Here is a 15723-nt window from a genome sequence, read left to right as displayed (position 1 = left end):
CTGTCAGGGATGCAGCTGCCAGGGGCTGGTTTCAGGCTGATGCTTTAAATGCCCGATCCCTCGCTCCTTTTCCTTTGGTGAAGTCCCAGGCTCCCAGTGATAGTGCTTGGCCACAGCAGGGCACTTTGGGTACCCGTCTCCCCACAGAGACTGCGGTGCTTTGGGTTTTGCTTGGATTGGCTATATTTCTAACTATCCAGTAACAAAAAATCTCCTTGCTGTTCTGCAAAAACGTTAGGATCTCAAACGTGCTGCTGTTAATGACTCCCTGGTGATGGTTTCAACCTCAATTTCATCAGCTGGAACACTTTTTAATAAGGCTGCGGTTACCTTACGAGCTCTGTGAACATCTCTGTTGCTGTCCTGTTCTCAAGATGAGGTTAAGAGCAGCCTGAGTTTTCACATCACCATTTGCAGATCAGATTTGATATCCCTGATTTAGACTGAGAAGATCATAGTTACTGCGGCCCCTTAGCTAATACCTTGGGAGGGGAAAAGAAAATGAAATCTCAGCCACTTTTTGAGGTAAGAGGCCCTCCTCCACCCAGCTGGCATGGTAGAGACCACAGCCCAGCCTGTTGTGCTTGGGCGTTGGAGGCAGTCGGAGCCACCAGCCTGCAGGCCCTCCCTTCGGAGGAGCTCTCTCACCATGTGTTCTCACTGTGTTTTGGCAAATGGTAAGTTTTGATATTTCCAGGGTTGGAAACCTATGGGTTGAAAAGTCATGATTTAAGTCCTACTTCTGTCCTTTCTTCCCAGAGAGAGACCAACTTTAATCTGACGAGGCTTTTCAAGGGCATGGATTGCGTTCTTCCTGCTGTCTGATCGTGCAACCTTTTCTCTAAATTGAAAAAATTAGGAAATTTATAAGGCCGATGCTGAAATTCTCTTACATTTCCTAATTCAGCATCCAGAGCCATATGAAAGCAAACCAATGGCTCAAAGGTGAGAACGACATGCAACAAGATCATAAACTGGCAGAACCACTGTCTGCCTGCCAGTCCTAAAATACTGAGTTTAATTTTAATGGTGACTTCACTTGAGCTGATGCCGAAACAGACGGTTTCGTGCAGCCTGCTCAGAGATCCTACACAATTAGGAATTTCTCCAGAGTTTTGATGTTAGATTTAGACACTCGACTACAGTTTTCCCTTGGCTGGTTGGACTTTGGGACATGGATGATGGGTAGAAAAGCAAAGCAGTGAAGAGAGCCAGATTTGCCCCAGCCCACAGGAGCTGCATGCCCCAAACGGAAAGAAGGGTGCAGCTTTGGTGCAACTCCTTTTGGAAACAGGAAGATTTTAAGCAGCTGATAGCACTTGAACTCAAATTCTCCACATTTGGGTCCTATTTAAGGCCTAGGGATCTCCTTTAGCACATTTCCTTCTGTCCTGTGACCCGTGGTAAACATGGGGTAGGGATGTGAGCCGTGCTTGCCATGGGATGTGATGGGAAGGCTCCCTCCTTAGGCTCAGAGCCAGTCTCCTAAAGTTAGTGTTGAGGATAATGTTTTGGCAAAGTGCTGACTCCTTGGTTTTCCCCATCATTGTCCTTATAAAAACCGCCCTTTCCTGAACTATTATTGCATTTCTTCTCGATTGGTAGCAAAAACAATGATCCATAGATTTGGCTCTTTCCATTTTAACCTGTTCTGATATTGTTTACTCTGGTGGAAAATGGGAACCATGCCAGCACGAGTTTAGGCAGTGGCTAATTAATATCAGAGATTTTTTTCTGTTAGCCCCACTTCCTTGCAGCATGTTTTTTACTGCCCACCGCTATTTCTCTCCTATTCCTCTGCAGGGTTACTGCAGTGCCACTGAGGCACGGATCCTCCCCTTACAGAGTGAGTTCGGTGAAGGCAGCAGAGGTAGGAAACCCTGCCTGCTGCCCCAGCTGTGGGTCAAGCCCCTGAGCTGCACAGCCCCATGCTTTTGGGTCTCCCCTTTGCGTTCCTGCTGTCAGCGCTGGCAGGGGAAGTAGGAGCCTTCCCAAAGAAGGGGCTTGCAGGCAAAGAGCAAGAATCTTTTGGCATTGTAGTGGCCTGCCTTTGAACCGGTAACTTAGCCTTGAAAAACCAGAGCTGGTAATTGCCTATCTTGATAATAACCATGTGAATGCTGTTATCTAGTCCACCCTTCCACTTTCCAGCCATTGTGCGGTGGCGCTGCCTCATTCCTTGGCTTGGCGATACCTGCACATTTCCTAGGAACCGAATCAAAATAGTCTCTTGATCTCGCTGCCCATTTCCTTGCCTGGCTGGGCATGAAATCACAGGTCTGCATCATTGCCAGGAGCATCCAGCTTCCTTTCATGGATTTATTCCAGCCACTGTTTTGCTAACTGAAAGCCTTCCAAATTCAGCATCATAGCCTACTTACTGGGTTTCCCAAAGCCACGTAAACTCTTCTAACTGCTTCCCTGCGGCCTTGGGACAGTTTCCATAAGCATATGTTCTCTGCCCTCTTTTTTCATCTCAAATCGGTTTCCTTACAGCTAACAGGAGCTACTGTCTGTCTGATGGGAGACGGGGCTTTAAACTAGGGAGTAAAGTGCTTTTAGTGGGAAGTAAAATCCATAATTGTACAGATTTAAAAGATTGTGGACAAAAACCTAGTTTCTTGGCATAATTATAGCCTTTTTCCTTCTCATTAACCCTTCCATGAATCAGCTGTCACTCTCTTTCCCCCAGTGCCTGCTCCCTTGCTCTCCATGAGCTATGCGCACCTAATGAGCCTCCCGGCTGTTGCTGTTCTGCTGTGATACTTGCTGTTTCCTTTTCAAGCCCCGAAGGGGAAGGGTTCATATGGCCAAAACCTCTCTGCCGTCTTCCAGTTCTATTAGTTCATCTAATAAAAAGGATTACCTCTACCCACCTCCCACTCCTCCCTTACATAAGAAGCATGAATCATCAGGATCTCAAAAGCATAGTATCTGCCCAAAGAGCCAACTTACAAAGGACCATTGATAGCCCCATTATTTATTGGAACCACAGCCTCAGGCTTCAGCAGGAGCCCGGGCAGGGAGTAGGCTCAGTATGGGCAAGGGCCTTCCAGCTTTTAGGTGGCCCTTCCCCATAGCATCCCCATTCTGAACCCATTGCAGCAACACTTCAGCTTGCTCCTTTCAGGTGGATTCACAGGATTTTATGAGCTTGTATAATGTCAAGAATTTATTTTTCTCAGTCTACGTAGGGCAGAATTGGAGCAAAGCTCCCTGTGAATAGGTGTTGCAGTCAGAGACAAGTTTTTTAAGTCTACTTCTTTTAATTTTTCTCTTTTTTCAAGAAAATGATGGTGGCATTCAGCACTGGATGTGCTGGCAGACACAGGGAGAGTCCCCCTCGGTTGCAGATTTGTCCTTCAGGGGCTAATGGAAAGCCGCTCTGCCCTTCTGGTTTCAGCTGGGGAATCAGAGAAATAACCATGCTCCAGTAAGTCCCAGCCACCCAGAAACCTGTGGTTAGGGATTGCTGTCACACTCCACATCAGAGCACACAAAGCAAAGACAGCATTTCATTTTTTCCCCAGCATGGCAGGACATGAATCAAAGCAAAGGCAGGCGAGCAAATCTGGGCCAAGGAAAACTGGGAGGTGCTGAATTACCAAAAGTACTTTGGATAGGTCACTGCTACTCAAGTGTCAAGAGAAGGGAACATGTATGTGTATGTAGGTGTCTGGCATCTCTTGGGCTCCATCCTATTTTGGGATAGCCCAGGCAGGAGAACGGTAAATCCCCAAAATACATATTCTCTGTCTTAAATTTGAGTGAGATTGAGTGTGTGTGGTGAAGGAGAGTGAAAATCAAACCCATTTCTCCTTGGCTTCAAAAGCTTGGACTGCAAGGGAGCTCTATTCAGGTAGGATATGAGGGCAGGGTTTTCCTTATTCAGCAAAAGTTCCAGGCAGGGTAACACAGTTGTGCCAAGCTAAATCAATGGCAGCTCTTTTTCCAGCCACATCTCTGTTTATCTCGGACCTTTTATGCTCCTATGACTCCAGTGGTTCACATTGTGCTGGGTGGCACTTGGCCTTAATTTTTCAGAAAAGATTTAAGGTTAATGGCTAATGTGCAGAGCACTTTGTTCTCCAAAATGCCTGTCCATCCTCTCCTCTCTCTACACAAATCTCCTCCGCTTGCTCAAAGGCTTCTTTTCCTCCTATGGGATGTGTTCTCCCCCATCTCAAGTCCAGCTCATCCTGGTTGTCTTTTACAGCTTTGTTATATTTAGAAGCCTGAATCTACCTAAACTGAGTGAAGACCCAAATTTCAAGGTATTTTTGGTCACCTAACCACTCGGGTGGCGCCGGCGCAGACCCCCCCATGTGCTCAGCCTGACTCTAGGGGTGGTGGGTGTGAAGCATCAACCAGCTTTTCAGAGTGGCCATGCCATATGAAGTGTCTGGGTGCTTTGACAGACACGACCATGAGATACTTTGGATTATTGACCCTGGCACGTGCCAGGTTTCTGAGATGCAAAGAGCACCTGTAGATTTTGACACTCAAAGGTGCCAAAGGAGGAGGGGAAGCGGTCCAGTGTCAGGCCAATGCAGGGCAGCCTTCCTCTCAGCAGGACGTCTGCAGTAGCAGGTTGAACATCTTCCTAGCTTTCTCCATCCCTGCTTTTTGCCCAGGCTGCTGAAACACAGCCCCCTTTCAGGTCGCTTTCAGGACAAAGATGCAGGCACAGAGGCTGCCCGGTGGAGTGAGGCAGAGCCAAAACACTTCCAGCTCCCAGCCAGGGCAATGGAAAGGCTTAAGGAGCAACAAGATGAGCAGCCCCCTGGTTTGGTTAAAACTTCTAGAGCTGTTTGGTTTCCTAGCTTAAAGAACTAGAAGTGGTTTTGAAAGACAAAAAGCACATGAAGCCACCACATGGTCTGTTGGTGGGGATACGTTTGCTGCTGAAGGAGTCTTGCTCCCCTGGACAATGCTACCCAGGCGTCTCCGAGGTCTCAGTGTGATGCTGCTGCCAGGCAGCCTCACAGCACTGACCACCTTGACCTTGTAAAATTGCCATAGAAGTAGGGGCCAGCACGGCCAGCGCAGCTGTCCCCACCCCTGAGGATGGGACTCGCCAAGAGGAGAGTGACTTGTGCTGGAACTGCCCCAGAACTGGCGATTCAAGCCCAGGGCTGGGAGCCACCCTCCATCCCCAGCCATCGGTGCAAGGAGAAGCAGCAACAAATGCCAGGTCAGCCCCTGCTGCCTCCCAGCCCCGGGGAGGGGACTGCCACTGCGCCACTCTGCGTGGGCACGGCCCAACGTCATATCCTGCAACCTGAATTTGGGAGCTGGGTGAGAGCAATGGTACAGCCACATGCGTCTCAGGGCTGCTGTGCACAGCATCCCCCTTTTGGCGGGGGAGAGGCCAGAAGTACAGATCTAAACCTATCACACTGGAAGTTGCCCTCAACCTGTGGCTGTCTAAGGGCAAGTGAGAAATCATCACAGAGGGGATTAAACATGTGGCTCTCGTGGGGCAACCTGCAGGGAGCTGGGAAACAAGTGTCCCCACAGCAAGGGTTGTCCTCTGGAGGGGACCCTGTGCAGAGCTGGGAAGAAGCGGGCATGAGGTGCCAGTTTTATCTCTCATGGAAGAGCAGTGGCAGCAAGACAACCCTGCCAAGGCCACAGCGGAGCTGGTTTTTTGAGGGGTAAGAGCTGTCCTTCGCTTTGAGCAATGACTACTGTAGAAAATAAAAAACAGCCATCTGCCCCCCTGCAGCTGCATGGGGCTGGGGGATCACAGCAGCCTCTTGCAGGGGGAGAAAACAGGAATCTCCATGCATCGTGCCATGGGGGGGGGAGGGGGACAGGGTGTTTGGGCACCCCCCATACTTCCTCTGCTGCTGCCGGCACTCACAGCATTCCTTGAGCTGGCTGGCCCCCCTCTACTCCCTGGGCCACCCAAACTCCGTTTCACACCTCGTGCCATTGTTGCCATCACTGACACACAAGATCAAACTCGTGGCGTTTTGGTAAAATCCATAGGAAATCATTCCACAGCCTTTCCTTCTGTTTAGCTTAGCAGACTTCCAGTAGATTCATTTCCTTTTTTTTTTTCTCTCCCCCTTTTAACAAAAACAAGCAGCGTGCTAAGAAACGCAAACCCGCTGAGATGTTTTCAGCCTTGGCCAGAGCCGCCTGAACCCCCCCCGGGGCCGGGAGGCTGCCTCTGGCCGGGGCTCAGCAGGCGGCTTTCTGGGACAGCCATTTCTGCAGGATTCAAGTCGGTGTTGAGTCGGCTGTCTGAGGGCAGAGCGGGAGCCGCTCCACCTCCACTCGGCACTGGACGGCAGCGGCATGGCGCTCCGGGGAGCCTGCCTGCTCCTCTGCCTCCTCTCCCTCGCCCACGTCTCCAGCCAGCAAAATGGCAAAGTCCGGCAAAAGCCAGCGGCTTCCAAGAAAGGTAAGGAGCAATGGCATCTTCCTGGTGAGGAAACCTGGCGGGGCTTGGGGGGGATGCAAATAGCCCGGTTGTTTGTGCATTTAGCAGTGCTTTAATGAAACTTTTTAAAAAGCATCTGAAAACTTAATGAAGGGTCTATTTTTTTTCTCCCTGTGGGAATGCTTGCATAGCCCTTCTGTAAAATAGCAAGGAAATGGAAATGTTTTTGGCAGGTTTCTACCTTAAAAAATCATAGAATGATTTGGGTTGGAAGAGACCTTAAAGATCATTTAGTTCCAATCCCCCTTGAATAGACTCGATGGGACAGCTCAGTCTGAACTTCAGAGGGCAACATGTTTTCCATGTTATCTCTAAGGTTCATCCCAAACTTTTCCTCTACTAAAATCTCTCTTTCTATGACCCCTACCCCTCCTCATTCATTTTTTCAGAAGCAAGTAAGTGGCAGATGATAGACTGCTCTTGTAGATTTGGAGACAAGAGTAGGCAAATAATATTCAATCCATTAAATATTAACACGGACCATTTTCAAACACTTGCCCTGAGTGTATGTCAAGCCATACACAAGCTCAGACTACTCAGGCTTACCAGAGGGCAACGCACACAAAAAGATGCCTGAGTTTTCTTTTCCCTAGTGTTTTTTGTTTGTTTGGGTTTTTTTTTCTCCTATTTTGCTACCGTCCCATCCTTTCTCCCTCTGACTCAATGCACGATAACTATAGGAGAGGGCAGGTAAGGCAGCAGCTCGCATCGCAGCCCGGCAGCATGTGAGCCTGCCTCGTGTGTCCGACTGCAGTCGTGTGGGCTTGGACCCATTCTGGTGGGCGCTTTCCTGCTTGGAACAAAGCATCTCAGGAATTCACTTGGCCCGGCTGCTCTCTGCGCTTGCCCAGTGGCTATTTTCATCAGATCCCATCCTTGAGAAATTTCTCCTTTTTCTCCCATTAGATCTTTCTATGAAATCTCTGTGTATCTGCTTATTCCACACTTCTGGTCCTTGGCTGTTTTCTAGAGCAAAAATCCCCGCTTGGACTGGCGTAAGGTACATACGTGCATTGCGCTTGCTAGATATTCCAGGAGAGAGAGATGACTTTCTTAGAGAAATTTTATTTTTCTTTCCATATCACTGGAACCACTGTTTGTAACCCATTGGTGACAAGCAGGTGGGAGAAAAATCACCTTTTTGTCAGGAAAATTGGGATCTGATTTAAACATGTTTTTCAGAGTGGGGGGTTTTCAACATTTTTTTTCCAAAAATCAAACTACATCTGAAACAGCTGGTGGCAATTTTTCCTGAGAGCTTTGGTTTGTTGGGTTTTTTTTAGGAGAGGTTAAGTTTTCTGTGGGGAAAAGAAAAACAACCCCAAACTTTGCATTTTTTGGCCAGCGGCATCCAGCCCCACAGCAGGTCAGCTGCCATGCCTTTATTGGAAACTTCCAGCATTTCTTGGTTAACATTTTTCTGATTTTTATCAATGCTGGGGGTGGGGAAAGAGAGAAAAAGCTCTAAAAATCCCTGTGAGGCTCCTCTTTTCCCTCAGCCCCTCATCATGCCCAAGCCTGCCCACCTGCCCGCCGCAGGGGCCGGGGCTCCCCCACTCCTGCCCTGAGCGAGGGCAGGATGGCCCCATCCCATCCACATCCCATTCCCATCGCAGGCCCCCAGCACCCACCCATCCTCACTCACCCCCTGCCCTTCACCAGGGAGGGTCGGGCAGGGTGAAACCACTGGAGGGTTGGAGTGTTTGGCTGGATTTATTTTTTCTTAATATGCACAGCCAAACCACAAACGTTAAAGAAAATGATGCTTCGAGCCAAGCCTTTTCTCTTTTTTCCTCTTTATTTTTTTCTTTTGCTTTGTTTTTTTCTTCTTTTCTGTAATTATTGCTTACATTTGGATCTGCTTCAGAACAAAAATGGTGCTGTTTCAATGTTAAAAAGACAAAGTAAACCATTTAGAAAATGCTGAGGCAGCACATTCGCTTTGCCTGCTGTGGGGTTTTTTCTCCCCTCAAATTGCTCCCCAGTGATTTTTCCCAGATGCAGTGGTTCAGCAGACTCCTCCCAAACCCCAGTGTCTTGGGGGGCAGATGGGATTTGGCCCAGGAGGGTGCCCAAGGGAGGTGGGAGCCACCGTGGGCAATGGCACCCCTGCCCAGGGATTGATGGCACCCCCCTGGCTCAGGGGTCCAGTCTGGGGACCCACCAGTCCTGGGGGGGGCTCCCCTTGGTCACAGCCATGGTGGAGTGCTGGGGGCACAAGAGGGAGCATCCTTGCGTAGCTCTCATGTATTTTTAAGATAATTGGAGCTGGTCATCAGAGTCAGTGGGTAGGGGCTAATGTGGGCATTGCTCCCAAGGCTGCCCAAAATTCCCGTGTGATCTTGAAGTCTGGGTGCTCTTCCCAGAAAATGCCTGTGAACATTAACATTGATATAAACCCAGTGCAGGTGTGTTTTGATTCAGGGACAGACTGCAATATGGGATGACTTTTCCAGCTGGGACATTCAGGGAAACACCTGATGTCAGAAGAAATATCTATGGCCGGGGCAGTTTGATGACAGGCATTGTGATCCAGAGTGATGCTCACCCCACCGGGGGACCGAAGCCTGTTTGGACGGGAACAAACTGGATGATGCCTGCCCTGAGCAACCCAGATAGAGATCCAAATTTCATATAGGGACAGTTAAATAATCAAAGTGAAATACAGAGGGATTTGGGTTTTATTCAGCATATAATTAGAACAAGGGAAAACGTGCGTGAGCTCCTATTTGCATCATCAAACACATCCCTGGCTGAGCTTTCAAACCAACAGGCTATTGCAACTCACATCCTTCTGTGAGTCTCCTTTTCATCTTGCCCCTGCCCGCGCTTAATCCCACTGCTCACGGTCAGGCGCACAAGGACCCGATCCAGCTCCCCTGGGCAGCATTGGCAGCCTCGCGCTGCCTTGGGTTGTAGCAAAGCCAAGCTCTAATAGCCTTCATCATGGGCTTCAGGAGGCGAGCCTTGAGATGACAGCTCGGAGACAAAAAACCTCTGGCAATAAATACGTTTGTTGATGTAGCCATGGTATTTGCTTTGTAGCCGAAGTGCAAATTAACTGATCCCAGTTCTCACTGTGATGTTCGGGTGAACATATTCCTGTAGGAACATCTTGTGGCCCAGGGCTCGGAAATGAGGTGGTGAAAAGGGACAGGGCACTTAGGTAGTTATCAAGGAGATGTGTCACCTCGCATGGCAGGGACCCCCTAGATGGGAACCCACCAGCACATCCACCTGGAACCATGTAAGGAGCTGCCCCAGCGAGACGCATTCGTGGCATCCTACCATGGCCTTTGGATGTTACTTACACCTAAGGGACATTTGTTCTGCTGTAAAACAGGCTTGTATGGAAAAAAACCCAACAACCCAGCGTTAATTAGCTGTTTCCCACGAAGCGTTTTCATCAAAGGCAGCAAAATAATAACTAGTAGTGCCTCAGTGTTAAGTGAACCCATTAAAGTTAATTGAGCAATGAGTAAAGCAGCTTAATGCCCTCCTCCTGATGTGTCTGGCTTCTCATATTCATGGCACCATGTAACCTTCGGGCTGGTGGTTTTCATGCACATTGAAGCTGCTTCACCGCTTACCTGTCTCAGTACCTCCACCTCCCACCTTCTTGACCCTCGTGGAAGCCTGTCCTACTGCGTTCCTGGGCAAATTGTCCCCTTTTCTTTCACCCCATGAGGACTACCAGATGCTTATGCCAGATGAAGTAAAGCAGTAGGAGCAGCAGAGACACCTCGATGTACAATTTCCCACCACCTTCAATGCACAATGGTACTTTTGCTCCTAGACAGGAGAAATCCAAGTATCAATTAATAGAGCTGGTGCAGAGGTGGCACACCTAGCAAGATGTAGGCTTTAGTAGGAGGCTACAACCAATTCTCCAGCCAAGAAGGTGTCTTCTCATGGCAGGAGAGCAGCTCTGGCCAGTTTTTGGATACCTGCACTGGGGATGCTAAAGGCAGAGGTGAGGCAGAGGCAGTTGTGATCACCTGAGGGATGATGCGGTTGGTGGGCTGAGGGATGGGGTGGCTGGTGGTGCAGGGACAGATCTAGTGGGGGGTACTGCCGCCTTTCCAGCTGAGTGCCAGCCTGCCAACGCGCCCACGAGAACAGGCTAACGCAGAGGCATGGCAAGGAGTCCATACGGAGGAAATCGTGCATTAGGGTGTTTAAGGAAAGCCAGGAGGGTGTGCTGTGGAGAAAGAGGGAGAGAGGGCATTTTTTTGAGGCGTTTTAAAAAACAATAAATCCTATTCAGCAGCAGCTTTTTGAGTTCCCCCCAAAACACTTGTGTGCGGCAGGATTCCTGCTCAGGAAGGGCAGCATCAGGTGGTGCCCTCCTGCCTTTTGGGAGCTTGACCCCAGTGCAGCACCACCCCAGGCGAGTGCCCTACGTAGGGGCTCCAGAGATGAGCCTGCACCTTGCGAGGCTCGTGCATGTGACCCCTCTTCCACAAAGCCCCATGAGGTGCAAAGCCCAAAAACTCAAACTGGGAAAACTGGGCTGCTAGTGGAACCAGGCTAGTGAGGAAACGCTTGCTCTGATGGATGTGCAAGGGGACAGGGGACTTCGCTGATCTCTTTTGTTTGTCTTTCTCTGAGGGCAGAGAAATAGGGAATTTTGGTGATAGGAACAGCTTTGGCTGCCTCTCCAGGGGATGAGGCTGATGTTCATGCTCCGCCCTTGGTTTCTCCAACAGATGGTGTGAGCCTCAAAATGATTGAAGACCTGAAGGCCATGATTGACAACATCTCTCAGGAGGTTGCTCTACTGAAGGAAAAGCAAGCACTCCAGACAGGTAGAGGACTCGCTGAAGAAGGCATGGCTTTTGCTTTGGGAGAGGAGCTGTTCATAAAGCAGCTACAACTGCTCCACACGCTTTAAGGTTGGGGGAATCAAAGCAAAGCGTGGGTTTGCTGCAGTTCCTGCAGACAGATGAAGCTTCTCAAGCAATTAATGACATGAGTTGTGCAACGTGTGCCTCCCCTCTCCTTTATGTGTTAGAGCTTCCTATTTGTAAAGCTGTGGATATTTCTACAACACTAAGCCAGATGTTCATTTTCCTTTATGAATCAGAGGGATGGGTAATGGATTATTCTTTACTTTACTCAAATGTAGCTTACTCTTTTGTCTGAACCCCAGTGAAATGGTGACCTGGTCTCATACATACCACAGTATTGCCCAGGGAACCTTGTGGAGGTCAGTCCCATCATGCTTCATTGAGCACATACAGAGGACAGCCCTAAAATGTCCGTCTTCCAGCCATGCTCCACGGTTGTTCTGTGCAAACTCCATCGACATTGATTAGGACAGGGATTTGCAGAACATGAGACAAATTAGATGAAAGTGCAAGTTAAGAATTTTCTCCTTAAAAGAAAAGGAACACAAGCAAAATCAAGGCTTTAGTTCCAAGCTCACATTCATTGGTTTGGATATTAATGCGTGGCTCTGATTAGTTATTGTTTGGCTACAGCACCCTGCACTCTCAGGGTTTAGAGCTTAAAAAAAATAAATAAATTGCTGTTCTTGACAATAAAATCAGAGGCAAGTAGAAATTTCCTCTGAAGACCTCAAGCTATGCAAGCACAACCCTTCCGATCAAAGCCTATTAAAAAAGGCCATTTTCCTCATGCTTGCATAATTAAGACGATTGAATTGAAATCGCAGATTTTTCTCTGAAACGCTCCAACACCCGGCAGTGCACATCGCAAACTTTGCCTCCCACCAGCGTATCAGAGGAAGAGTGGCTGCAGCTGGGGAGGAGCGAGGCCTGGGTGTCCCGGTTTAGGCTGGCAACTAAACCCCACACAGCCGCTCCCTTATCCTCCCTCACCCCCAGGGAATGGGGAAGAGAATAAAAGGGGAAAAGGGAAAGAGACCCGTGGGTTGAGATAAGAACAGTTTAATGCTACTACTAATAATATATGAATATATATACGTACAATGATAAATATATATGCAAACAAGTGATGCACAGTGTAACTGCTCATCACCTTGATCAAGGCCTGGCCCATCCCGGACTAACGCTCCTGAAACAGATAAGTCCTGACACCACAATTCCGGATGAGCGAGAGGCCTGAAAAGAGAGAGAGAGGGAGAGCTAGCACTCCAAAAGGGAGAGCCCTTGGAAAAGCAAAGGCCCTTCTTTCTGGTCAGCTCTCATTTTATACTGGGCATGACGTTGCATGATATGGAATACTCCATTCTCCAATTTAGCCCTCAATCCTAAGTCTAAGTTCAAATCACAAGGGGACTTGTGGACCCTTTGTCCTGGCCATGCCCCCCAGCCTGTTGTGCTCTTGCACACCGGCAAGAACACGGGAAGCTGGAAGGTCCTAGCTGTCTCAGTGCCAACTATAAACATCGGTGCGCTATCAACATTCTTCTTATAACAAATCCCAGACTAAAACCAAAACCCAGAGCTCTTCTAGGTGCTAAAATGAAGAACTAACTCTGTCCCAGCTGAAGCCAGGACCTAGGGGAAGGTGCTGGGGGACCACGCTGTGCCTCTACTCTGACAGTGGCAGAGCCCAGGAGGGTGGCGGGGACACCCCGAGGACCATTTTTCCCAACGGTTTGCAGACAGGAGGGAACATCCCCACAGCCGTGCCCTACGTAGGAGGGGGAGGGCCCCAGGACCCGCGTGCTGCTGAGGGCAGCACCACAGGTCGCTGCACACCATAAGAAATAGAGTTTGTAGTTTGGCCGCTGCATTTGCTGCTGCTGCTGCCACCTTTTCTTGGGCGCTGCGTTTAAAACCAATTCCCTTTCTGTCTTTTTGTTCTGTTCATGTGGTAACGTCTCAGTTTGCCTGAAAGGCACCAAAATTCACCTAAAATGCTTCCTTGCATTCTCGGAGACCAAGACGTACCACGAGGCCAGCGAAAACTGCATCTCCCAGGGCGGTACGCTCAGCACCCCACAGAATGGGGAGGAGAACGATGCCCTCTACGACTACATGCGCAAGAGCATCGGCTCCGAGGTGGAGATCTGGCTGGGCCTCAATGACATGGCAGCGGAGGGCAGGTGGGTCGACATGACGGGTGGCCCCATCCGCTACAAGAACTGGGAGACTGAAATCACCACCCAGCCCGACGGCGGCAAGCTGGAAAACTGCGCAGCCTTGTCGGGGGCCGCCGTCGGCAAGTGGTTCGACAAGAGATGCAAAGACCAGCTGCCCTACGTCTGCCAGTTCATGATCGTGTAGTAGCGGGAGCTGCCCCCCTGCCCACCCACAATTCCATCCTACCCCTCAGCAACAGGATTAGAAAGCTATAGGCATGTGTACGTGTACATGTACGTATGCACGCACACGTTCAAGTAAAGTCACTCTTTGCAAAGAAAGTCATCACGGCTCAGTATTGGATTAGAGAGCGTTAGAGCATTTCGTTTGGCCACATCCAGCCCCGTTAGCAGCTGCATCATTCTTACTAAGGCACGGTTTATAGATATATTTTTTTACACAGGGATTTTACTAGGACAGCTTGGTTGTTTCTGCAAAGAACCAGTGCAGCAGCCCAGCCTCGCAAACAGCCACCTCAGCTGCCCAGGGCTGTTGCCCTGCAATGTCCTTTCCCATCTTGCTGAGCCTCGCTGGGACACCAGCAAATCTAGTTCCCGCTTTCTTCTCCTGTTTTGCTTCCCTGAAACCCTGGCACCAAGGCCCAAGGGATTGAGCTACTCGTCCCTCACAGAGCCCCAATTCAGGCTCCTGGGGATCGAGGTCATGTCTCGATCGAGCAGAGGGAGTTACTCCTGCTTTGCGTTGAGAGGTACAATTGGCCTTATTGGCTGAGTACCAGCTGCTCAACAGGTTGTCTGACTCGTCCAACTACGTGCATGAACGAATTAGCAAGTAACAGGCACGGGTTGACTTACTGAGGAGGGTGTCCTTTCCAGAAGCATTCCTCATTTTGTCGATCCTTTTCTCATCAGTCAGAAGCCAGTGTTTCACTGATTTCGGTGGGAGAGCTAGATCCGCTGCCAGATCTTTAGAAAAGATCTCATCGGAAGCTTTCTTTGTTCTCCAGCATCACGGAGGAAGCAGTGATGACTTACAGCATACTCAGTCAAATATATTCTTTGAAATAGAAGGTGAAAGTATTAAGTAAATAACAGAAATGTAATGCTATTAGGGAATATGCTGCCATATAAAAAACAACTGTCTGTTGAAAATGAACCCCAGGACAACCCACTTTAACAGCTTTAGGAACCATCTGACCTATTCTAGTGAAGGAAACCCAGCTAAAATACTCCAGTCTTTATTGGTCCAGTCACAGGCCTCAGCAGACATAAATCTGCCAAGTACTGCTTGTGCCAATAAAGTCATGCCCAGCGGAAGGTCTGGCCTTGGTAATTTTTTGCTAAGAAAAGGGCTAAAGAAAAAAAAAAAATTGAAATAAGCAGCAATAATGGGAAAGAAACGCAGGTCGCCCCGACAGCCTGACGAAGCTTGGCCGACGCTGATTTGCTGGCTGTTGGCTGAAAGGTATCAGCGGTTCTTTGCAGCTTGGCACTTGGCAATAACCCCTCCAGTTTGGGTCACGTCTCCTGTGCTGCCAGGCTGGGGGTGTCAAGACATGATGCTCTTGGGGAGCCCATGGGAGAGGTATTTCGATTCGCTGCTTTGTTGAAAAACAGCATGATGGTGGCTCTTCCAAGATGTCAAGCGGGAGCCAAGCTGGAGGGATTGAAACACACACACAGACACACAAATGCAGAGCGCGCACTTCTGAGGCTGTCACTATTGCCAAACTCTCCGCTGTTGAAATGACTATAAAATAAAAATATATATAGCTTGCTAAAGGAATGGAGTTGCGTCAATGTGATTGGAGTGCTTTCTTCTCCTTGCATTTATCTTCAGAGCAGCTCCAGGGACCTGTCAGAGGGTCTGAGATATCAAAGGCAGAGGGGAAAAGCAGAAAGTAAGAGCCTCCCACCCTGGGACACGGTTTATAGGATTTCCACCCCCTCTCTTATCCCAGTCACATGCTGCACGTGGGATACAGGCAGGGAATCCTTTTACAGGCAAACAAGATTTCCTTCCTCCCCTCCTCTTGCTGCTGGGAAATGTCACTCTAAAATACAAGCCAACCCAGAAGAAAGATCCTTCCTTCATTCCTGTTTGACAGCGGTAACGGCACTCGGGGAGGTGGCAGTTCAGGTCCCAGCGTGGAGCCAGCGCTTCCCAGGCTGCCTCCCACCTCCTCTGCAACAAGCAGAGCTGCAGTGGCCCCGACCATCCCTCTCCTTCCCTCAATGA

The 15723-nt window shown here is 49.3% G+C and overlaps 1 protein-coding gene across 1 annotated transcript; it reads left to right on the top strand.

Moving 5' to 3' along the window:
- The first annotated feature begins 6223 nt into the window (after window positions 1-6223).
- On the top strand, window positions 6224-14853 carry CLEC3B (C-type lectin domain family 3 member B). Its single transcript, XM_009980554.2, has 3 exons — window positions 6224-6412; window positions 11161-11259; window positions 13268-14853. Exons 1-3 carry the CDS (start codon window positions 6307-6309, stop codon window positions 13666-13668), a joined length of 606 nt encoding a protein of 201 aa, XP_009978856.2. The 5' UTR covers window positions 6224-6306; the 3' UTR covers window positions 13669-14853.
- Window positions 14854-15723: the final 870 nt, after the last annotated feature.

This window comes from Tauraco erythrolophus, chromosome 7 (assembly GCF_009769465.1).
Source record: "Tauraco erythrolophus isolate bTauEry1 chromosome 7, bTauEry1.pri, whole genome shotgun sequence".
In the NCBI taxonomy this organism is placed as follows: domain Eukaryota; kingdom Metazoa; phylum Chordata; class Aves; order Musophagiformes; family Musophagidae; genus Tauraco; species Tauraco erythrolophus.
Note: the sequence above shows the minus strand (reverse complement) of the source record. Positions and strands in the feature narration are given on the sequence as shown.

What these genes read in the sequence shown, in the direction of transcription:
- CLEC3B (XM_009980554.2), top strand. Translation starts at nt 6,307, where the DNA reads ATGGCGCTCCGGGGAGCCTGCCTGCTCCTCTGCCTCCTCTCCCTCGCC. An exon ending in GCCAGCGGCTTCCAAGAAAG is followed by an intron (nt 6,413 to 11,160) that starts GTAAGGAGCAAT and finishes TTTCTCCAACAG; the next exon opens with ATGGTGTGAGCCTCAAAATG. An exon ending in AAAGCAAGCACTCCAGACAG is followed by an intron (nt 11,260 to 13,267) that starts GTAGAGGACTCG and finishes GTAACGTCTCAG; the next exon opens with TTTGCCTGAAAGGCACCAAA.